Source organism: Scyliorhinus canicula, chromosome 14 (genome assembly GCF_902713615.1).
Source record: "Scyliorhinus canicula chromosome 14, sScyCan1.1, whole genome shotgun sequence".
Lineage (NCBI taxonomy): Eukaryota > Metazoa > Chordata > Chondrichthyes > Carcharhiniformes > Scyliorhinidae > Scyliorhinus > Scyliorhinus canicula.
In genome coordinates this window covers 25,649,373-25,674,085 of record NC_052159.1, presented here as the reverse complement: position 1 = coordinate 25,674,085, position 24,713 = coordinate 25,649,373, and the positions used below count along the sequence as shown (strand labels likewise).

Sequence of the window (24,713 nt, the reverse complement as noted above, 5' to 3'; positions counted from 1 at the left end):
AAGACTCAAGGCCCTCTGATAGGAATCAATTCTCCTCATCTCTGTCTTAACTGGGTGACCCCTTATTTTTAACAGTATCCCTGAGTTCTAGATTCCCCCTCAAGAGGAAACATCCTTTCCACATTCACCCTGCTAAGATCCATCGAGATCTTATATATTTCAGCCAAGTTGCCTTTTACTCTTCTAAACTCCAGTGGATACAAGCCTATTTTGCCCAACCTTTCCTCATAAGAGAACCCTCTCATTCTAGACATTAGTCTAGTAAACCTTCTCTGAACTGTTTCCAACCCATTTACATCCTTCATTAAGTACGGGGAACAATGCTGTACACAGTATCTAAATGTGGTCCCACCAATATCCTGTAAAAGTGAAGCATAACCTCTCTCCCTTTGTACTCAATTCCCCTCACAATAAGTGATAACGTTCTATTAACTTTCCTAGTTACTTGCTGTCCCTGCACACTAACATTTTGTGACCTGTGCACCAGGGCAGCCAGATCCCACTGCATTTCAGAGCTCTGCAATCTCTCACCATTTAGGTAATATGCTTTTTTTTATTTTTCCTGCCAAAATGGACAATTTCACATTTTCCCACAATATACTCTTTTTGCCAGATCTTTGCCCACTCACTTAGCTTATCTATATCTTTTTATTGTCTCCTTATGTCCTCTTCACAACTTACTTTCCTACCAATCATTGAATTATCAGCAAATTTAGCAACAATACCGTTGGCCACTCCAAGTCATTTGCATCAGTATGGATGGCATAGCAGTGGTTAGCACTGTTGCTTCACAGCGCCAAGGTCCCAGGTTTGATTCCCGGCTTGGGTCACTGTCTGTGCGGAGTCTACACGTTCTCCCCGTGTCTGCGTGAGTTTCCTCCGGTTGCTCCGGTTTCCTCCCACAAGTCCCGAAAGACATGCTGTTCGGTGAATTGGACATTCTGAATTCTCCCTCCGTGTACCCAAACAGGCGCTGGAATGTGGCGACTAGGGGATTTTCACAGTAACTTCATTGCAGTGTTAATGTAAGCCTACTTGTGAAACTAATATAGATGATTGTTATTGTAAAATGTTGAGGCCCCTATGGCATGCTGTTCATATCCTGCCAACCAGAAAATTATCCTTTTATGCCTACTCTCTTTTCCATAGCCATATTTCCTCTCCATGTCAATATGTTACCTCCTACAACATGAGCTTTGATTTCTGCATTACCCTTTGGTGTGACACCTTATCAAATGCCTCCTGGAAATGTAAGTACAGTACATCCACCAGTTCCCCTTTATGCTCAGCACAGGTTACTTCTTTTCAGAGAACTCCAATAAATTGGTTAAACACGATTTCCCTCTCACAAACCTCTGCCTGATTGCCTTGAATTTATTCAAGTTCCCTGCTATAACGTCTTTCATAATAGTTTCTAATACGTTGCCTGTGACTGATGTTAAGCTGACTATACTTTCTTTTCATGATTTAATGTCAAATTTTATTTGTTGGGGTGCAATGCCTTGGGGTGTTTTCTAAATTAAAGTTCGACACAATGTTCTATATAAATGCAAGTTGTTACTGTTGTTTGTGTATCTGTGTATTTTTTTGGAAATAACCGTTCTTAGGAGCTTGACACTGTTGGTAATGCCAGCACTTATTGTTGATCAATGATTGCCCTTGAGATGGTGGTAATGAACTGCCTTCTTGAACCGTTGGGATTTGTGTGCCGAATGCACCTTCACTGCTTTATTAGCTAGAAAGATACAGGATGATGACCCAGCTACAATGAAGGAATGTAATATGTGTCTGATGGAACCATCAATTCACCAGACACGTGTTTCCGATGTGAATCTAGGCTTTAATCGACTTACTTCAGAGCCAGCCTGTTACCTGTCGATGAACTCGTAGTGACCCAGGCTGACTCTGCACTAGGGGGAGGAGTCATGGGCGGAGCCAAGGGTAGAGCCCAGTACAAGTTCCTGAGTGCTCCCAGCGCTACTCCCCCTAGTGGTAGGATAGCGCTACTGCGCTTACAAAGACTGTGAATTAACATATATATTACATTCACCACAGTGTCCAATATTTGTTCAGGATGACGAGTGGCTCGGAAGACAACAGCTGAAGTGATGTCTGGGGTGAAGACGAACGGTCTCCAACAAACACATCTTCCTTTGTCCTAGGTATGGCTCCTACTGGTGAAGAGTTTTCCCGCTGAATTTCAGTGACAGTAATTTTGCTGGGTCTCGTTGGTGCCACACTTTGTCAAATACTGCAATGACTGTCACACCACCTCTGGTATTTACATTGTTCCATGCATTGCTTAAGCCAGTTGTAAGCAATACCAATAGCACAAAAATGGCTTGAAATGTTCCATGGATCGATTATATGTCTCGGAGGTGACAAAGTTTTCTTTTTCTTTTTAATCACGTTAATATTTCGAGCTTAAAAATATTCTTGTGAATATTCTTGTGATTGCAATGTGGGAAGGTATGTATAAAGCATGATCCTGATCATAGCAAAGAATATAAAGAGGACGAATTCAGTAATATAGCATTTCCAATCCTTTGAATAAATTCAGCAATTTGTTTTGGAGAGAATATATAGAGGGTTTTATCAGAATGAAAATCTGGGGTTGGATTCTCCGTTTCTGATACTAAATGCTGACACCGTTATGAAAACGGTTGAGGGCAGCATGGTAGCATAGTGGTTAGCACAATTGCTTCACAGCTCCAGGGTCCCAAGTTCGATTCCCGGCTTGGATCACTGTCTGCGTGGAGTCTGCAAGTTCTCCCCGTGTCTGCGTGGGTTTCCTCCGGGTGCTCCGGTTTCCTCCCACAGTCCAAAGATGTGCCGGTTAGGTGGATTGGCCATGCTAAATTGCCCTTAGTGTCCAAAATTGCCCTTAGTATTGAGTGGGGTTATGAAAAGGAAATGAAAATCACTTATTGTCACGAGTAGGCTTCAATGAAGTTACTGTGAAAAGCCCCTAGTCGCCACATTCCGGCGCCTGTCCGGGGAGGCTGGAACGGGAATCGAACCGTGCTGCTGGCCTGCTTGGTCTGCTTTAAAAGCCAGCGATTTAGCTGAGTGAGCTAAACCAGCCCCTTGGGTTACTGGGTTATCAGGATAGGGTGGAGGTGTGGGCTTGGGTAGGGTGCTCTTTCCAAGAGCTGGTGCAGACTTGATGGGCCGAATGGCCCATTGCAAATTCTATGATCTAAAACTGTGAACTTTTAAGATGGCAAAAACGGCGTGACAGGTGCATCTATTCAGCATCTCTAAAGGGGCTAGCACAGTCGTCATGTGAACGCCACCGTTTACAAGCGAAATGGCGCCGGATTCGCTGGTTCCATGATTTCTGCATAGCTGCAGCCGCATTTAAGCGATTCATCCCCCCTCCCCCCACACACACACACCGTCACAGCCAACATGGCTGGAAGGAGAGGAGTACCGTGGTTCCGGGACGCAGAGATGGAGACCATCCTCGATGCCGTGGAGAAGAGGCGATGATCCTGTACCCCGGCCCGGGAGGAAGGTCGTCAGGTGCCGCTGTTCACCGTGCCTGGGCGCAGATGGTGGACGTGGTCAGCAACATTGGCAAAGTCGCCCGGACTGCCATCCAGTGCAGGAAGAAACTGCACGAACTCCTCAGGGTGGCCAGGGTGAGTAGGCAGTGTTGTGTCCCTGGCACCAACCCACCTACCCCCACACACATGTAACCCAGACCCCCCCCCAATCGGGAGATGGCCACCCCCGCCCTTCCCCACATGCCTGCACCCATGCCAGCCGCAATGGCCAAGTGCCCTGGTCACTGATGCCATCATCTACCCACCCCTGGGCTGCATGCACCGGACTGTCTAACAGTGTCATTGTTTGTGTCTGCCATGCCCCCCCCAGGACAAGGTTGTGCACAACCGCCGGTAGCGGGAAAAGACCAGAGGGAGACCACCAAACCTGCGGCCCCTCACTATGCCTGAGCAGAGGGTACGGTGGTCGGCGGCCCGGAGGAAAGGCATGTCGCCGACGCGGAGGTCAGCGGCGGGCGAGGCAGTGAGAACCCCTGCCTAGTTGCAGATCCTCACGACACAGGCAGGGGCTACGGGAGGGGATGACGGCTGGCATCCAGCATCAGCGGGCGCAGGTGGAGGAGTCCATCTGCGTGCAGGAGCAGGGGGTGGTGCTGGTCATACGTCCCACCCAGATCAAAACCGCATGGGTAGCGACCGCGGTGGAGGTAATGGGGCGACGGTGTCGGATATGGGTCAGCGTATGCAAGGCATGGGGCATTCTGTGCAGGCGGGGGGCAAGGCCCAGGACAGGGCTGCCTTCTCACAGGCAACCATGTGCCAGAGCCACCTGGAGATTGCAGTGGCGCTAATAGCAACACATATTAATGTAAAGTCTGCAGGTTACCAAATGAATGTTTATTGTTTATTAGATGGTGTCACTAAAGCCATACTTCACTTATGTAGTGCCCACCATCCTTGCTAAATGCCCAACAACTCAAAAAGGTGCCAGATATCAAGGATTTCTTGTCTTTCCTGTTGAAAAATGTAAGATTTCTTGGCTGACATGCATCTGCCTAACAGTCTTTCATAGATGGCCAATCAATAATAATAATCTTTATTGTCACAAGTAGGCTTACATTAACACTGCAATGAAGTTACTATGAAAAGCATTGCTGTCTCACAGCGCTGAGGTCCCAGGTTCAATCCCGGCTTTGGGTCACTGTCCGTATGGACTTTGTACATTCTCCCCGTGTTTGCGTGGGTTTGGCCCCCAAAACCCAAAGATGTGCAGGTTAGGTGGATTGGCCACGCTAAATTGCCCCTCAATTGGAAAAGAATAATTGGGCACTCTAAATTTATTTAAAAAAAGAAGTTACTGTGAAAAGCCCCTAGTCACCACACTCTGGCGCCTGTTCGGGTACACAGAGGGAGAATTCAGAATGTTCAATTCACCTAACAAGCACATGTTTTGGGACTTGTGGAAGGAAATCGGAGCACCCGGAGAAAGCTCACGCAGACACTGGGAGAACGAGCAGACTCCGCACAGACAGTGATCCAAGACGGGATACGAACCTGGGGCCCTGGTGCTGTGAAGCGACAGTGCTAACCACTGTGCTACCTTGCTGTCGCAATCAATGTCTCACATCAGTCACAGGCAAAGATCAGGAGGCAATGTCTACTGCTGGATCCTGGTATCACTTTGATCTGGTCTCTGAATGGCTGTCCAGATGAAACCAAGGTCTCATGTTAATTGTTGTACATTTGTTTAACTTGATTAAATGTTCATCGTATTGAATGTCTCCACAACAAAGCGCTGCCCTGGCAGAAAACATAAATGACAAACGAATGTTTGATGCAAGATTATTTAACTTCTGAAATGTCCAACAACCAGTGACGTGCTTCTGAACTGTAGTCATGCTTGTAATGTCAGAAACAGCAGCTAATTTATGCTCAGTAAACTCCGAAACAACAGCAGTAGATAATCTCCAGAGAATCTGTTTTTCCTTCTGAAAATATTTTTAACATCATAACAACACACGCATCAAAAATTACAAGCAACAACAGCAACATGAACCCCAAAAGCAGAAATACACCCCAAATAACAAACAATCCCCCTCCCCCCACCAACAGCTAACAGTGACCAGCTCTTTAAAGTGCATAATAAATGGGCGCCATGTACGATAGAACCCAACGATCGACACCCCCTCCCAACCACCAAGAACGTAGCCTTTTCAAGGTCCAGGAATTCCATCAAATCACCCAGCCACGCAGCGGCATGGATGGCATCGCCTGCCTCCAGCTCAGCAATATCCGCTATCGGGCAGCGGCGACGTGAATGCCTAACTATCCGCCCCCAGCACCATCCTCAACTCCAGCTGGTCCGACACCGCAAATACAGCAACTAACGACCAGGGTTTTAAGTCAACCTTCAAGATTGCCGATATGGTGTTGAAAAATGACTCTCAATAACCCAGCAGTTTGGGACAGGACCAGAACATGTCCGCGTGGCGAGCAGGTCCTCTCGAGCACTGCTCACACTTATCCTCGACCCCTTCAAAAAATCCACTCATCCTGATCCTGGTAAGGTGCGTCCTAAACACCACCTTTAGCTGTATCAAGCTCAACCTCGCGAAGGGTGATGTAGCATTTACCCTACGGAGGGTAAATCCACACCTCCTCCTCCGAAATAGGTCCCAACTCCTCCTCCTGTAGCCACCGAAGTTGACCATTCCCTAAAGAAACAGCCAAATAGAGTGTTAAGCACACTCACCCAGAACGAGCAACACTCCCACCTGCCTTCACTTCTTCTTCCGAAAGCTGCTCTTCCCCCATGATTTGCCCATATGTCCCGGACATGCTGTCCTCTGAGTACATGAGTATCCTTCCCTACAAGGTAGACAATGGTGCCTCAGGGAATGTCGGAAATGCCGCTGAATGAATACCGCACCTGAAAATACATGAAAGTTTCTGAGGCACTCCCATTCCCCCCCCCCTCCCCCCCTCAAAGTTTGCTTTCCCCTTCAACTCGTCCCAGCTGGCAAAGAACCCAGCTAGAAACAAGTCTCTCACTCTCTCCAGCCCTTTGCCTTCCCACCACTCCGAATGTAGCATCCGATTCCGCCGGCTCAAACAAATGGTTCCTGCAGATAGGGGTCTAGCTCGACACCGCCCTCACCGCGGAATTGTTGCCATATCTTTTACGTAGGAATTACCACTGGTTTCACTGACTATTTCACTGGAGCAAACAACGGAGATATCGTCACCGGTGCCTCCAGACCTGTCCCTTTACACGATCCCAACTCTTGTCCGTACCCAGCTACCTTCCTGATCCCCAAACCACCCCAGCACCTTCTCCGCATTAGCAGCCCAATAATAAATACATCATATCTGGCAGCACTAAACCCCCCCACCTGCACTTTGTTCTGTAGGAGACCCCTCCCCAAATCTGACGCACTCTCCCCAACCATTTGAAGCATTTTATGAGACTCTACTCTCCCAAAAAAACAAATTTGCCAGGAAAACCGGGAGGCATTGTAACAGGAACAGAAATTGCAGCAAAATTTCCATCTTAATAGATTGCACTTATCCCGCCAAAGAAGATGGAAGGCTGTCCCACCTCTGCAAGTCTGCTCTAACCCTGCTTGCCAAGCTTGTAAAATTCAATTTGCAAAGTCGCGTCCAATCCCGGGCGATCTGGACCCCCTAATAATGAAAACTGGTCTCCGCCCGATGAAATGGCAAACTCCCAAACCCAGCCTCTCCCTGCCCGGGGTCTAATCACAAGATATTCGTTTTCCCCAACATTAAGTTTATGTCCTGAAAAGGAACCGAACTTCTTCAATATCTCCATCATCTCCCCCATCACTGGCCCTGGATTCCTTACAGACAGCAGAAAGTCATCTGCGTGCAGGGATACCCTGTGTTCCACTCCATTCCGCACAATCCCTCTCCACTTGTCTGATTCCTCAAAGCAATTGCAAGTGGTTTGATCGCCAACACGAACAACAAAGGAGACATAGAACATCAATGTCTGATCCCTCTCTGCATCCTGAGTGACCCCACATTCAGAGAATCAGTTTTAATGATTTGTTCGAGGAAATAAATATTGACCTTCTCCTTACTGAAATCAAGGGCCGAAATTCCCTGGCCGTTCTCTGGTCCCACCGGCAGCGCACCCCAGCCCACCGGTTTCCCAGTAACATGGGGTGGCTTCAATGGGAATTCCCATTGTCAGACAATTCCGCCACCAGAGAACAGCGCCTCCCGCCGCTGAGAAACATGCAACTGGGAGGCTGGAGAATCCCGCCATGGCGTAGGATCTTTAAAGTCCACCTGCGAGGTCAGATTTAAACTGCCTCTTGATTTAATGTCTCATCTGCAAGACAACACAGCTGACTGTGCAGTACTTCCTCAGCTCTGGACAGAACTATCAGCCCAGATTATGTACTCAAGTCTCTTGGGCGGGGCTAGATCCCAAAACCTTCGGACACAGAGGCAGGGGTGTTACCAATTGAATCGGTGCTGACACCTAGTCCATAATTTTGTTCGATTTGGCTCTAACTTTAACTTACTTTATAAAAACCTTGCAAAATCTGTTTTACCAGTTTATGAATTAGGAGCAGGAATGAGCATACGGCTCCTCGGGCCTACTCCACCATTCACTCTGGTTACGGCTGAACGGATTGTGATCTCAACATTATGAAACTCTTGAACAGTTGGATTATTCTTTCTTCTGTGTTTTCCTCCTTCATTCCTCCTGTCTCATCTTGTCACCGTTACTCGCACTTTCTCGGCTTCATTCTCTTGTTATCTCTTCCCGTCTCCATTGTTCTGCGCAAACTGAACATTGTCTCTATTTTATTAAAGCTACCAATGTTTTTGTAATTTATCGATGTGAATTGTCGAGGAGGGGTGAGTGAAAGAGGCCAGGATGAGCTGGGGAGAAGGGAGAGGGGGATCATTGACAATTGGAAATTGGAGTGGGGAGGGATTCTAACATTATTTGGCGGGGGTGGGGGGGGGGGGGGAGGAAGAGAGAGATAGAGAGAGAAAGAATGTTGGCATGAACTGAGGGTGGAGAAGAAGAGTGATCCTATGAACTGGTGTGGGCCAGGAGACAGGGTTGGCCATGTCGAATTGTCATTGTGATAATTGTGTAAAGTACTCTAAAATACTTTAACAGTCAATTTGAATTACAATTCATGAGTTTGTAGAATAAGTTGCTTTCAAGGGGCGGAGGGGTGGGAGCGTGAGTCATTCATTAAAGAGCTGGCTGAACACTTGTTTGGAAAGAAAGGATTCAGTTCTCTGTGGATTTAAATCAGGGGAAAAGACTCATGTTTTTCGTTTCAAAGTTAGTCATTCGAGAGAACTGTGCTTATTCCTCTATGTATTAAATTGGAGCAGAAATATGTCTTTGGATTGCAAAGTGGCTGTTCCAACATCATTGTATGTGCTGTCCGATATTCAGCCCTGTTATAGATGGAGTTGAATATCGGACCGGGTATAAAATAATTGCTCGATCTGACCTAACTGCTTTGCAGTCGAGATGTAATCCACCCCCTTGATCTTAAAGGGCCATTGCATTCACAGCGTCAATACATGCAAATAATACTCGGGCCCATTTCAATAATGAAAAGTAACATTAGACTACGGTTGTACTTAATAATTGTGGCTTTTAAAAAATTTTCTTCACATGATTATTTCGGTAAATTTTTATAAACATTTCTGTTGATGAGGAAATTCAGTTGAAGGAATAACTGATCCTGACGGACTGCTTGACCTGAAATGAAGTGGGACAATCTCATTGAAACATCCTCTATAATAGCTGTGTCTATTTATGTTAATACAGCTCTATCACAGCACCACGTGAAGACTCTTTAGAATCAGATGATGTAGCCAGAGCTCACATTTAAACAAGCCACACATGTGCAGAAAGTTAAAACGAAGGGGTATGATCAACATTCTTTTATTTTAAATCTTTTTAAATCTCCTCATTTTCCACATTTTCATCAAATACACAACCAAAGATAACCAACAATAACAAATACAGTATCAATCCCCCAAACTGCTTTCCCTTCAACATACAAACCCAAACATCACCCATACATTCCAAAGACAACAAAACAAAAAGACCAAAAGCGAATTAAAGGTGATCCCATAAACAATGTGCTCAACCACCCCCCCACAATAGTTTCCCCCCCAATGTTCGATGGCATCCAATTCTTGAAAGTGCATAGTAAACAATGCGCATGAATTGTAGAACCCTTCCATCCTCCCCCTCAGCCCAAACTTTACCTTCTCGAGGGTCAGTCAGCTCATCCTCATCCTCGTGAGGCGCGCCCTATACATGACCTTCAGCTGTATCAGCCCCAACCTCGCGCACGAGGTTGAGGCGTTTATCCTCCAGACTACCTCTTATCACAGACCGTGTTCCATAACCTCCCCCAACTCTTCCTCCCACTTGGCTTTAATTCTCTCCAAGGATCCCTTATCCTCCCCGAAAATCCTCCCATTGATCGCCGACCAAACCCCCTTCTCCATTCCACCTGCCGTCAATACCTCTTCTAACAACGTGGGGGCTGTGCCATCAGGGAGCTCTGAAACTCCTTCCTGGCAAAGACCCGGAACTACAGGCATCTAAATACCTCCCCCTGCCCCAGTCCATATATCCCCCCAACTCTTCAAGCCTCACAAAATGACCTCTCAGGAACAGGTCTTTTAATACCCTGACTCCCCTCTCCTCCCATCTCCGAAACCTCCCATTCCACTTCCCTGGCTCAAACCTATGGTTCCCCCTAATCGGCACCTCTCTTGACCCTGCCCACAGTTTAAAGTGTGCCAACATTGCCACCACCACCGGACTGCCAGAGTATTTCCCTGGGGCCATTGGGAGCGGCTCTGTTGTCAACGCCCTCAGCCCTGACCCCCTGCACAGACTCTCCTCCATTCTAACCCACTGGGACTCTCCTCCACTGCACCCCCACTCCATCCAACCCAAATCCTCCCCTTTTCGGCATTGGCCACCTAATATGATCAACATTCTAACTGATAGTTTTATTTTGCAAACCATCTAGGCACTGGGAATCCATCTTTAAATGGTTTAGCCTTACCACCACTTGGGATTTTAAGTAGCGAATATTTGTCTGCAAATTATTCCAAACCCAAGTAAGAAATGTCTGACCTTGAATAAGAAACAAGCACACATTCAAACAATTTCGATTATAAGAGCAGGGAGGTTATGTTGGAGCTGTACAGGAGTTTTGTTAGGCCACAGCTGGAGTACTGGGTTCAGTTCTGGCCACCATACTTACGGGCGGGTTTGATTGCACTAGTGAGGGTGCAGAGGAGATTCACTAGGATGTTGCCTGGGATGGAGCATTTTAGCTCTGATGAGAGGTTGGACAAGCTCGGGTGGTTTTCTTTGGAGCAGAGAAGTGTGAGAGGAGACCTGATTGAGGTGGAGAAGATTGTGAGGGGCATAGACAGGGTGGATAGAAAGCAGCGGTTCCCCGTGGTTGAAGGATCACTAACAAGGGGGCATAACGTTAAGGTGAAAGACAGGTGGCAGGGTTCTCCGAGCCCGCACCGGTTTGGAGAATCGCCGGAGGCGCGGGAAATTCCCACCACGCCGCTCCTACGCCAGACCGTTGATTCTCCAGCGACTGAAGAATCGGCGCCAATCGTGCCCGCGCAGTCGCTGCGGTGCCAGTCGGGGGCCACTGAAATAGGCCCCCGCGGCGATTCTCCGCGGACACGCAGCTCTCCGGCACCGTGCTAGCCCCCTGGACAGCGGTAAATTGCTGGGCCAGGAGGCCCGTTGACACTGGCGTACACCACTCCGGTGTTTACGTCGGCATCGACACTTGGCCGGGATTTTGGAGAATCCCGGCCAGGAGGTTTAGAGGGGATTTGAGGAAAAATCTTTTCACCCAAAGGATGGTGGGAATCTGGAATGCACTACCTGGGAGGGTGGGTGAGACAGGAAACCTCACAATCTTTAAAAAGTACATGAGGGCGGCACGTGGCACAGTGGTTAGCACTGGGACTGCGGCGCTGAGGACCCGGGTTCGAATCCCGGCCCTGGGTCACTGTCCGTGTGGAGTTTGCACTTGTGGAATTGACCCTTAATTGTAAAAAATAATTGGCTACTCTAAATTTATTATAGAAAAAAAAGAAAGTGGATGAGCATTTGAAACATCATAACATTCAAGGCTGTGGGCCAAGTGCTGGGAAGTGGGATTAGTGTAGGTTTGAGTAGTTGTTTTTTATTGGTACAGGCTTGATAGACCGAAGGGTCAGTTTTGTACTGGATGATTCCATGATTCTAACTTGTATCAATTTAAAGCCAGTAGAATGCATATTGGGGAAGGATTGCAACACTTCTCTGTTGAAAAATGTTAAAGATTTGCTGGCCAAAATGCATCTGGCTAACACTTTTTCAAAGGGTCATAGAGTTTTACAGCACAAAAAGAGATCCTTCGGCCCATCACGTCTGTGCCGACCATCAAGCACTTACCTATTCTAATCCTATTTTCCAGCACATTGTCCGAAGCCCTGTATGCTCTGGCAATTCAAGTGATGATTTGAATGCTTCTTAAATGTTGTGAGGGTTCCTGCCCCATCAACCCTTTCAGGCAGCGAGTTCCAGATTCCCACCATCTTCTGGGTGGGTGAAAAGGGTTTTCCTTACATCCCCTCCAAACTTCCTGCCCATGACCTTAAATCTATGCCCCCTGGTTATCAACCCCTTCACTAAGGGGAAAAGTACCTTCCTAGCCATCCAATGTCCCTCATAATTTAAACACATCAATCAGGTCCCCCCCCCCCACCCCCCACCCCCCTCAGCCTTCTCTGCTCCAGGCAAACAACCCCAGCCTATCCAGTCTGTTGTAGGGAAAAATCCCTTGTGCCAGTGCATTCAAGAGGTCGAGTCTCAAGGCACGGTTCAAAGCATTTTTACTGTATTGTACAAGTTCTGATGTCCTTCATGGAGACCCACGCAGCCAGCTCCTAACAATGGCTTGACCACGGTGATCTCCCCGATATGCAGACGAGGTTCAATATTTATAGAGAGTACAAGCATTTGCAAGGTTTTGGCGGGTTTTTGCCGTTTTACATTTGAATAGTACAGATAAATAGTACAGATACATGATTTCCCGGGCTTCCTGACTCTGACGTCAATGTCTCGTTATCTGCTTGGTTTTAATAGGTGTTCCCTTGACTTACAATGGGGTCCCATTTTCTCTATGCTGTACCTTGATTAGGTGTTGAGTGTGGTTCCTGGGTTAACCTGGGAATCTATTGTGTCAGCCTCCTGTTTGATAGGATTTGTGTCTGTGTGTAAAACTAATCTAATCAATATATTTAATCCTTAGGTTTCTTTTGCCTGCCTGGGTCATTTTGGTTTTACAACATTTCATTTTATAACATTTCATTTTATAAGTCTTAGTTTTAATCAAAATATATATATATCTGCCCCACTGTCAGGGTCTTGACTCGCAGATATCCCGATCTTCTGGCCATGGTGCCGTTTTAAGATGCAGCTTCGTGCTGTTGCTAGGCAGATTATAGATTCTCCATTTCGTTCGAAAAAGGTTTCTCAGCTGTGCAAAAATGGGATTCAAACGAATGCCCATCCCTTTACATCATAAATGGTGCCAATCAGTCCAATAAATGAAGAATGCTGTGATGATGTAAATATTAATACGAATCCAATATAGTCTTAAAAAATGTCCTACTTCAAGTCTCTCTTGATAGCTGAAACGATCCAGCCCAGGCAACATCCTGGTGAATCTCCTCTGCACCCTCTCCAGTGTGTTCACTTCCTTTTTTTAGTGTGGTGACGAGAACTGCACATAGTACACCAGCTGGGGCCTGTGGTGATTGTATATCAGTGTAGATGCAATACAACTGAGCAAGCACTAGAGGGAGCATGGGAGAGCTATAAATACAGAGGAACAGGAAGTGAGGACACACTTCACAGAAGGGGGAACTGGTAGCAGGACACAGGCAAGCAGCATTGAGATAGCTGTAAGTTAAGCACTGAAGAGAGAGCGAACTTACAATAAAGCACCTACTCCAACTTTGAGACTACGAGCTTTATTAAGACACAAGGAACAACACAGGACCTAACCAGCATTTTATACATTTCCATCTTAACCTCCCTGCTCTTATATGCTATGCCCTGGTTATTTAAGGTTAGAATTTCATAGGCCTTCTTAACTACCTTATCAACCTGCCTTGCTGTCTTCAGAGATCTTTGAACATTCACACAAAGGTCCCTTTGATTCTTGTACTCCCTTGCCTTGTTTGACCTTCCAAAATGCACTACCTCATAATTTTCATGGTTAAACTCCATTTACCACTTTCCCGCCCATCGAACCAGCCCGTCTATATCATCCTGCAATCTAAGGCCTTGCAACTCACAATTTACCACGCCGCCAATTATTGTGTCATCTGTGAACTGACTTACCACACCTCCTACATTCATATCCAGATAATTAATGCCCACTGCAAACCGCAAGGGACCCAGCACCGATCTCTGCAGAACACCACTGAACACAGGCTTCCAGTCACAAAAAAACAACCTTCAACTATCATCCTCTGCCTCCTACCACTGAGTCAGTTTTGGATCCAGGTTGCCAAATTGCCCTGGATCCCACGGGCCTAGATGGTCAATTAGTTCCCCAATCAATCAATGTCGCAGGGCAGGAGATGGAAACAATGGGAGCGATTCAATGAAAAGAGAAGAAAAGGGTAAAACGACACCCACTTCAGATAAGGGGCCTAAGCGGGGAAGGCACAGCCGAGGCTGCACATAGCCCCCCTTTGTGCACTGAGGAGCTCCGCTTGACAAAATTTTTAAATGGCGTCCCAATCTCCGAGGCTCCCAATGCGACTCCTGGCCGACTCCTGACGCGACTCCTGACCTGATATGCGAAGCGGATTTGGGAGGGGAGATCAATTGGGGAGTATGGACTGAGGCACTGTGTAGGATAAACGGTAGCTCCTCTTGTGCAAGGATGAGCCGGATACAGTTTAAGGTGGTGCAGAGGGTGCATATGACTCGTGCGAGAATGAATGGGTTCTTTCAGGGGGTAGCAGATGAGTGTGAGAGGTGTGGGAGGGGGCCAGCAAATCACGCGCACATATTTTGGGATTGCGAAAAATTGGGAAGATTCTGGGCGGGAGTGTTCGCAGTCTTAGCAAGGATAGTGGAGGAGGAGGTGGACCTGGACCCTTTGGTGGCGGGCAGCATGGTAGCATAGTGGTTAGCACAATTGCTTCACAGCTCCAGGGTCCCAGATTCGATTCCTGGCTTGGGTTACTGTTTGTGTGGAGTCTGTACGTTCTCCCCGTGTGTGCGTGGGTTTCCTCCGGGTGCTCCTGCTGCCTCCCACAGTCCAAGGATGTGCAGATTAGGTGGATTGTCTATGCTAAATTGCCCTTAGTGTCCAAAATTGCCCTTAGTGTTGGGTGGGGTTACTGGGTTATCGGGATAGGGTGGAGGTGTGCGCTTGGGTAGGATGCGCTTTCCAAGAGCCGGTGCAGACTCGATGGGCCGAGTGGCCGCTTTCTGCACTGTAAATTCTATGATTCTATATTTGGGGTTTCAGAGAAGCCGGAGCTCATGGAGAGGAAGAAGGCCGATGTCGTGGCTGTCGCCTCTCTGACTGCACGGCGGCAAATTTTGCTGAAGTGGCGAGAAAATGAGGAAAAATCTGGACAGACTGTATAGTTGATTGTTGGAAAGTGTGTTTTCCAGGGCGTTTATTCGCTGTAACCTGTTTGATACATGTTTATAATAAAATACATTTAAAACAAAAAGGGAGTTCATGGGTTTTGACACAGCGGCAGTGAAGGAACTAGCTAGGATGGTGTGTGACTTACAGGGGAACATAAAGACTGTGTTCCCATGTGCCTTGGCCTTATTGGCAGTAAGGGATTAGGAACGTTCTGCCGAAGAAGCCTAGATGAGTTACTGCAGTGCATCCTGGAGATAAAGCCGAAAGGGAACATTGTTATGGCTGTTTTACAGGGATGAAATTACATCATGAGCAATTTAGCAGTTGAGCAATTTAGCAGTGCATTGATCCACTCTTGAGTTACTTGGGTGGTGGCCTGGACCAGCCAAGTAGAATGACATCATCACCAGGAGGCAAATAGTGGGATATTGGTCAAAAGATGAAAATGACGATGACACTGAGGTGACCAGCACCAATCTGGGAGCAGGTTGTAAGGGGCTGGTTTAGCACACTATGGGGCTGGTTTAGCACACTGGGCTAAATCGCTGGCTTTTAAAGCAGACCTAGGCAGGCCAGCAGCACGGTTCAATTCCCGTACCAGTCTCCCCGAACAGGCGCCGGAATGTGGCGATTAGGGGCTTTTCACAGTAACTTCATTTGAAGCCTACTTGTGACAATAAGCGATTTTCATTTCATTTCATTTTTTCATTGACTGCTCTTTCATCCTGACTGGAGACAGCCAAAGAGGGATTGGGAAAAAAATTTTCTTGGAAGAAATGTGCTTGTATTACTGTATATCAAATAAGTTTCTTGTTTGAGACTGACAACGATTACATGTTTAACAGTCTAATGTTCGTGCAAAAACTGCCATTTCCTGCTGTGACAGTTCATCAGTCACAGGAATGCATTGACCTGATGATGGCTCCATCTCTTTACCAGGCGTAGGTCAACCTCGTGCTGTGTGAGAAGGGCAGGAAGAGAAATGGCTACAATCAGTACCCAACAGTCCTATCCACCCATTCACAGACTCTCAGTCAGGAATAATGATGACGAGCTCGAGAGAATAGAAAATGGCAACAGCAGGTACAGAAAACCTTTTGGGCTTCCATTGTTCAACGTATTCATGCCACAGTCAAATATATATGACAGGAAAATGCCAGATTACATGGCAATTAACTCTCTCTCCACACAGAGTTTCCCAAGTGGTTTCCTTGTTCGTCAAGATGCACAGGACCCTACAGACTGCGAACACCCCTATGATTAACTTGTATAGATTTTTTTCCCTTGCAAAGACCATGCAGAACACTAAATAACCTTTAATTGGAAGTTTCTTTCGCTGGTTCAATATGTCTTATCACAGATTTACACATGAATCTCCTGTACTTTTCCAAAAATTGAAGGAAAGTAAATTAGAAAATCAAGACTCTGGCTGGAATTTTGCAGCCCAGCCTTCCACCAAAAGCACCCCCCCCCCCTCCCCCCCCCCCCCCCCCCCCCCCCCCCCCCCCGCCCTGCCCCATGGCCGCCTCCTTGGCGGCACAGTCGGCGAGCAACACAAATGGCCATTGACTTTGCCATGCAGAGACTGGAAAATTCTATGAATGCAGAAAGATGTTTGATATTGCTTTAGGAGACATGTGGTTGCTATTTTCAGTGATCGTCTATCGTCAGGCTGCAACATCAAGGCTGTGCTCCAGGGCTTACTTATTGCTGAAACAAACCAGCCACTGTGGTGATACGTTATGTTCAGTTTGGACTCGGGTACTAGGAACAAAGAACAACACAGCACAGGAACAGGCCCTTCGGCCCTCCAAGCCTGTACCATTCATAATACCAGCTTTTGCCAAAACCCTCCGCACTTCCTAGTGCCATATCCCTCGATACCCACTCTATCCATGTATTTGTCGAGATGCCTTTTGAACACAGTTAATGTATCTGCTTCTACAATGCCCCCTGGCAACGCGTTCCAGGCACTCACAACCCTCTGCGTAAAAAACCTGCCTCGCACATCTCCTCTAAACTTTGCCCCACGGACTGACCCCTCCACCATGGGAAAGACCCTTCTATCCATGCCCCTCATAATCTTGTAGACCTCTATCGGGTCGCCCCTCAACCTCCGTCGTTCTGATGAAAACAGCCCGAGTCTATTCAGCCTCTCCGCACAGCTAAAACCTTCTAGACCAGGTAACATCTGAAGCAGGGAGACTCCTGAAAACATGGGGAAGCTTGCATCTCAGTCAGTTGCCCTTCCAGCTGCAGGATAGGTTAAATTACAAGGATGGATTTGCAGAAATTTAGAAGGATGAGCAGTGATCAGGTCAATGTTTTCCAGCTATATGGGGAACAGATAAGGTAGATAGAGAGAAAGCATTTTTGCTGGTTGAGGCGATTGAGCCTGAGAGTTCAGCACAATGAGAGAGGATCTCATTGAAAAGTACAAAATTCTTACATGGCAAGGTAGACGCAGGAAGGATGCTTTCTCTGGTTGTGGGGGTCTAGAACAAGGATTCATGGTCTCAGAATAAAAGGCAAGACTTTTAGGACTGATATGAGGAGGAATTTCTTCACAAGTGGATGAATCTTTGGAATCCTCTACCCAGAGAGTTGTGGTGGCTCAGTCATCAAGTATGTTCAGGATGGAGATGGATTTATCTCTGGATAGTAAAGATATCAAGGGATATGGGGATGGTGCAAGAAAATGGCATTGAAGTAGAAGATCTAGTTGAATATTGGAACAGGCTTGAGGGGCTGAATGGCCTACTCCTGCACCTCTGCTTCTGTGTATTCAGGGACATAGAGCAAAGGGGGGTTTACGCAGTTAGATCTCAGAAGAACTATCATCTGGTGCCGGATAGTCTCCCTCCTATTGTTCCCTCCCCACCCTCCCACTCCTGCTCATACAAACATATTCCAACATCAAACAAACCCCACACAATTGCCCAACAGAAAGACACCAAAATCTAAACAAGCACACCTCCATCCCCCAACAGTGCAAATGAAAACCTTAACTCACTCAGCTCTGCCACTGGTCCCAAAACAATACAGAAGGCATTACAAACAGCTTCCACAAAACGAAAAACTCTTTTTTAAAGAATAGAGAAACTAAAAGAAAAAAAAACATGAACGCTGCAGCAAAGTTCTCAGTCCACCACCAGTCCTTTCCTTTTCACGAAGTCCAGCGCGACCTCAGGCGACTCAAAATAAATGTGCTGTTCCTCGTACGTGACCCAGAGACGTGCCGGGTGCAACAGTCCGAACTTCACCTTTTTCTTAAACAGGATCGACCTGATCTGGTTGAAGCCTGCTCTTCTCCTGGCCACCTCTACACTCAGGTCTTGGTAGACCCACAGGATACTATTATCCCACTTACAGCTTCGTGTCTGCTTGGCCCACTGTAGAATGCGCTCCTTAACCAAGTACCTGTGGAATCTCACCACCATTGCCCTCGGGGGGGGGGGGGGGGGGGTCTCCCGTTTGCGGCTTCCTTGCGAGTGCTCTGTGAGCCCTGTCCACCTCCAAGGGTCGGGAGAATGCCCCATCCCCGAGCAGCTTCTCAAACATATCTGCGATGTATGCCCCAGCGTCCACTCCTTTGGACCCCTCCGGAAGCCCAACGATTCTCAGGTTCTGCCAGCGGGACCTATTCTCCAGGTCCTCCACCTTCTCCAGGAGCTTCTTCTGGTGGTCTCTCAGCATCCCCACCTCCAACTCCAGCGCAGTTTGATGTTCCTCCTGCTCAGCTAGCTCCTTCTCCACCTTCTGGATTGCCCGATCTTGGGCGTCCGATCTAAGCTCCAGCCGCTCAATTGACTCTTTTATCGGGTCCAAGCAATCCTGTTTCTGCTTAGCAAAGCCTTCCTGAATAACTTGCATCAGCTGCTCCATTGATCGCTTGGTTGACAAACCAGAGGTCTGGTCCTCCGCCATGCTGTCTCCTGCTGCAGCTTCAGCCCAAGCCTTCTCTGTCTTTCTGTTTCTGCCTTTACGAGCACTTCTAGTCCTTCTCTCCATGCACCGATGTGGGAATTCAGTACACAATTGGCTCTGTCTTCAGTTTTACAGTTCAAGTCCGGTGGAAAAGGTCCAAAAGTCCCACCCGAGCGGGAGCCACCAAATGTGCGACTTGCTCCCTCATAGCCGCCAGCAGAAGTCTTCAGAAGGCATTTATGAGTCAACCACATTATTTTGGGTCTGGTGCCACATGTAGGCCAGACCAGGTAAGGATGGTAGATTTCCTTCCCTAAAGGACATTAGTGAACCACGGGTTTTTACAACAATCAACAATGGTTTCATGGTTCTAATTCCATATTTAAAATAAAATAATTTTCTGGATTTACTAGCAGAAAGCAAGTTTTTGGCTTAAATTTACCATTTTTTTATTTAAAGAGTTATATTCTCAATGATTTTGACTTTCTATTATCTTCCTTTAGTTGGAATGATGACTGTACAATGAATGTTTCCACAACATTTGTCATTGTTGCCCCCATATCGCCAGACTCCTTAGTGATTCCTCCTCCCACATAAGGTTGACTACTTCATCCATCAGCCTATTTAAGAATCAACAACATTGGTTACTAAGGATATTGGACTTCAAATGACAATTAAGCCCAGTATAGGAGTGCTTTACTCCCACAATGGAACTGCCAGTCCCAACACTGCAGGTGGTGGTTGTATTCTGAGCCAACAGGAAAATGTTTATGTTTAAAATGATACCGCAACAATAAATTGTTTGCTCGTTGCCAAAAGCAACAGTAGTTGTTCAGCTTGTTTTATTGTTTGAGTTCTTTGGTCTTTTAAACTTTATGCTCTCGGTTTTCATTTATAGGAAAGGACCCTTGCGCCCAATGAACTTGTTCAATCACTCTGTCAGCATCGCTTTTCTCCGTTAGAAACACACCCTCCGATTATCTCTCGGTCCTGCTGATACAGTCTCTTTTGAAAGCTGTGGTTGACAACTCATTCCAACGCCAGGATTTTATGGCCCCGCCATGGTCTGCGCCCCCCCCTCCCCGCCCGCCCCAGTGAATGCCGTTGGAGGCAGCACGATTGCCCAGAGGGTTAGCCCTGCTGCCTCACGGCGCTGAGGTCCCAGGTTCAATCCCGGCTCTGGGTCACTGTCCGTACAGAGTTTGCACATTCTCCCCGTGTTTGCATGGGTTTCGCCCCCACAACCCAAAGATGTGCAGGCTAGGTGGATTGGCCATGCTAAATTGCCCCTGGAAATTTTTTTTTTAAATAATTGGGTAATCTAAAAGAAACTATATTAAAAAAAAGTTTTTTAAGTGAATGCGGTTTCCCATTTAAATTATCATTTGCCTCGGCGGACCATAATACCCCGCCAGGCAGGAGCAGCCGTAGAACCCTGGCCTGGAAGTTGGGGGGGGAGGGGGTGGGGGGGGGGGGTGGGGGGGGGGGGGGGAGGCGGGGGAATGTTTATCCTGCTTTCCGCGAGACTCATCATTTCCTCAGTTTGTTCTCTGGCATTTGAGCTTTTTGCCACGCACGGTGAACTGGATCAGCTTTGTCCGTTCACAAGGATTAAAAAGAGAATATGAAAGACAGGCCATTCGGCCCATCCCCTTGCAAAGAAACTGACATTCTCCCAATACAAATTTACTTTGTAATCTTGAAAACTCAAGGCCTCCTCTTTTCCAAAACTAACCGTTTCAACCTTTCCGCATAACCTAAATTCCAAATACTTAGAATCATATATGTAATGCACTATGCATATGTGTGACAAGGTGGTAAAGACCAAAAAGTGCTGGAATTGAACCAAATGGGTGTGTTCTAATGATTCGGTGCTACAGACCCAGTCAGTGAAAACCCAAAGTGAATGAATCCGCCACTGGTCTGTCTTCCTTTCCTGACCTCAGTATGGCAATTGTGGCAGTTTCTTTTTAGCACAACTTCCCCAATTTTCTTTGAAGAAAGGTGCTCTGTCGGAAAGGGAAAAAGAAATCTGTCGGTTGTACTTTGAGCTTGAGTATGATTTTCTAAAGCCTGACCCTTGCTTCTGACTGGTCTCTGCTTAGGGCTCACTCATTATGTGAGGACACATCTTCTGAACTGCAGGGAGTGACCTCCATGGAGACGAAAGGGCAGCCCGAATCCCGCCGGAGTCCTCCCACAGGCAGAGGAGCTCTAGCCAGGTACAGTCCACCATCTTGACAAACTGCTCTGGTCAGATAAAGCAGGTGAAAACGGGTTTGTATAAACTCAGTACTTGAAGGAGACCTAAATCATTGTTAAATCAAAACAAATACGTAGGATTAATTTAATTTTTAAACTAAGCGATTTTTTTTAATGCATTCCTATACTTAGCAGCTTGGTTTTCTATCATTTCTAGTTATACCTGTAGTGGTTGGGTAGTTCATGGTGGCCTGCCTCCCCGCCTTGCCCCATGCCTGATGCGGAATAGTGCCCCCTCAAGTTATACAACCAATTATTTCTCTCAGATGGAGAGGGATGCCTACAGTCCTTCATGGGCTATGGCTAATTACCAAGCTACCATATTAAAGCAAACTGTAGGATGTTGGATTAGATATCCTGGAGTTTTGATTAATTTTCCTTGGCAAATCATTTTGCTTTAATATGGTAGCTTGGTAATTAGCCATAGTCCATGAAGGACGATAGCCATCCCTCTTCATCTGAGGGGATAGTAAACAAAATTAGAACTCATGGAATTGGAGGGAATATGCTGGCATAGGTCGCAATGGGCAGAAAATAGAAAGTGGGAATAAACGGGTCATTTCCGGTTGGCAGGCTGTGATTAGTGGCGTACAACAAGGATCAGTATTTGGGCCCTTGAAATTCACAATCTATTTCAATAGTTTGGATGTGAAGATCACATGTAAGACTGCAGATGATGCAAAAACTAGGTGCAAGTGTGCATTGTAAGGAGGATGCAAAGACGCTTCAAGGGGATTTGGAGAGGATAAACAAGTGGGCATAAATTTGTCAGATAAAATACAATGTGGAGAAATGGGAGGTTATCCACTTTGGAAGGAAGAACAGACATACAGAGTTTTTCTTTAACTTTGAGTGACTGGGAAGTGTTGAATGCCAAAGGGACTTTGGCGTCCTTGTTCATGAGTCACCGAAAGCTAACATGCAGATACTGCAAGCAATTAAGATGGCAAATGGTATGTTGGCCTTTATTAAAAAAGGAATTGAGCTGAGGAATAAAGATGTCTTGCTACAATTATACAGAGCCTTGGGGAGATGACACCTGGAGTATTGTGTGCAGTTCTGGTCTCCTTGCCGAAGTAAAGATATACTTGCCATAGAGAGAGTGCAAGATATGCTCACCAAAATAATTCCTGGGATGGAGGGATTGTCCAATGAGGAAAGGTTAAATAGACTGGGCCTTTATATTCTGGGGAGCAGAAGGATGGGAGGTTATCTCATTCAAAGATATAAAATTCTTAGAGGGCTTGACAAGATAGATACAGGAAGAATGTTTCCCCTGGCTGGAGCGGCCTAAAACCAGGGGACACAGTCTCGGAATAAGGACTGTCATTTAGGACTGAAGTGAGGAGATATTCCTTCTCTCAGTGGATGGTTAATCTATGTATTTCTCTGCTCCAGAAGGCTGTCAAGGTTGAGCCATTGTGCATTGTCAAGACAATAGATTCCTGGATATCAATGCCAAGACTAGCCAGCGACGCCCTCATCCTTGTAAATGAGTTTTAAAAAAGAATGACGTCAAGGGATCTAGGTTAGTGCAGGAAAGTGGTGGTGAGGTAGATGATCAGCAGTGATCTAATTGAATAGCAGAATGTGCTTGAAGGACCGAATGGTCCACATTGGCTCCTATTTCTACTTTACAACCTGGAATGTACTGTCTGGACAGGTGGTGGAGGCAGCTTCGATCATGGCTTCCAAAAGGTATTTGGATAAGCACCCGAACAATAACATTTCAGGGCTCCAGGGAAAGAACATGGGAGTGGGGCTAGCTAAATTGCTCTTGCAGAGAGGCAGCAGGTAGCCGGCAGGCCAAATTGCCTCCCTCCTGTGCTATAAGCCGTCTATGATTCTATGAAAGGGTCAGCAGGGAGTTTGGTGACGTGAATGCTGAGAGACTTTGCTTTTGTAACCCAGCAAGTTCTTCCTATAGGCTCACTCAATTCATCCTCATGGTGAGGAACTGGACAACTCAGCAAATGCACAATGAAGACCAGAGGCCAGATTCTTTCCTGGAACGCTTTCGAGGGCCAGAGATGAAGGACGTGTCAAGCAGGGAGAGCAACACCCAGTCGGCTTTAGGTAATCTAGAGCACCCAGGCAGGAGCAAAAAGTAAGTTCCTCTCCATCACATCAACTCGTATGAAAGATTGGTTAAAGTGGCCTCAAAAGTACTGAAGAATCTAGAGGGGTCTCCAAACCCAGACTCAAACCAAATTAAATATTTGAAAGCCAATCTGTTTTCGATTACTGGGGATGGATTCTCCGGCCCCCCCGCTGGGTCGGAGAATCGCCAGGGGCGGTGTGAATCCCGTCCCCCGAAGTCTCCGGCACCAGAGATTCGGCAGGGGCGGGAATTGCGCCGCGCCTGTTGGCGGGCCCACCCCCGGGGATTCACCGGCCCGCGATAGGCCGAAGTCCCACTGCTGTAATGCCTCTCCCGCTGGTGTGAATCAAAACACCTCCCTTACCGGTGGGACTGGCGGCGCGGACGGGCTCCGGGGTCCTGGGGAGGGGGTGTGGGGCGATCTGGTCCCGCGGGGTGCCCCCACAGTGGCCTGGCCCACGATCGGGCCCCACCGATTGGCGGGCGGGCCTGTGCCGTGGGGGAACTCTTTTCCTTCCGCGTTGGCCATGGCCTTCACGATGGCGGACGTGGAAGTGACCCCCTCCCCTGCGCATGCGCGGGGATGACGTCAGCAGCTGCTGACGCTCCGGCGCATGCGTGGACTTCCGCTGGCCGGCAAAGTCCCTTCGGCCCCGGCTTGCATGGCACCAAAGGCCTTTCCCGCTAGCCGGCGGGGCGCCAACCACTCCGGCGCGGGCCTAGCCCCTCAAGGTTAGGGCTTGGCCCCTAAAGGTGCGGAGAAATCCACACCCTTGGGGCAGCCTGATGCCGGAGTTGTTCACCCCACTTCATCCCGCCGGGACCCCCCACCCCGCCGGGTAGGGGAGAATCCCGGCCCAGGTCTTAATCATCAACCAGCTTTGACGACATTATATTTTCCTGATAAAGTTGATGGATGTATTCCTGATTGCTGCCAAGGAATAGCAGCTGAATTGTTTAGCACAGGGCTAAATCGCTGGCTTTGAAAGCAGACCAAGCAGGCCAGCAGCACGGTACGATTCCCGTAACAGCCTCCCCGAACAGGCGCCAGAATGTGGCGAATAGGGACTTTTCACAGTAACTTCATTTGAAGACTACTCGTGACAATAAGCAATTTTCATTTCATTTTTTCATTTCATACTAGCTGTTTGTCACGATACCTTGGGCTAGTGCATGGTCAATCCG

The 24,713-nt window shown here is 47.3% G+C and overlaps 1 protein-coding gene across 4 annotated transcripts in view; it reads left to right on the top strand.

Moving 5' to 3' along the window:
• cnga3a (cyclic nucleotide gated channel subunit alpha 3a) overlaps positions 1 to 24,713 on the top strand; it is a 78,902-nt gene that overhangs the window by 4,921 nt on the left and 49,268 nt on the right. The window contains exons 2-6 of one of the 4 annotated variants that reach the window (XM_038818718.1): positions 1,150 to 1,250; positions 2,074 to 2,162; positions 16,178 to 16,321; positions 21,271 to 21,387; positions 23,355 to 23,534. In XM_038818718.1, coding sequence (XP_038674646.1) covers positions 16,221 to 16,321; positions 21,271 to 21,387; positions 23,355 to 23,534 — 398 coding nt within the window. In that variant the 5' untranslated portion in view covers positions 1,150 to 1,250; positions 2,074 to 2,162; positions 16,178 to 16,220. Of the gene's footprint in view, positions 1 to 1,149; positions 1,251 to 2,055; positions 2,163 to 16,177; positions 16,322 to 21,270; positions 21,388 to 23,354; positions 23,535 to 24,713 lie in introns of all 4 variants that reach the window. The other 3 variants (XM_038818716.1, XM_038818717.1, XM_038818719.1) reach the window with 3 other exon arrangements.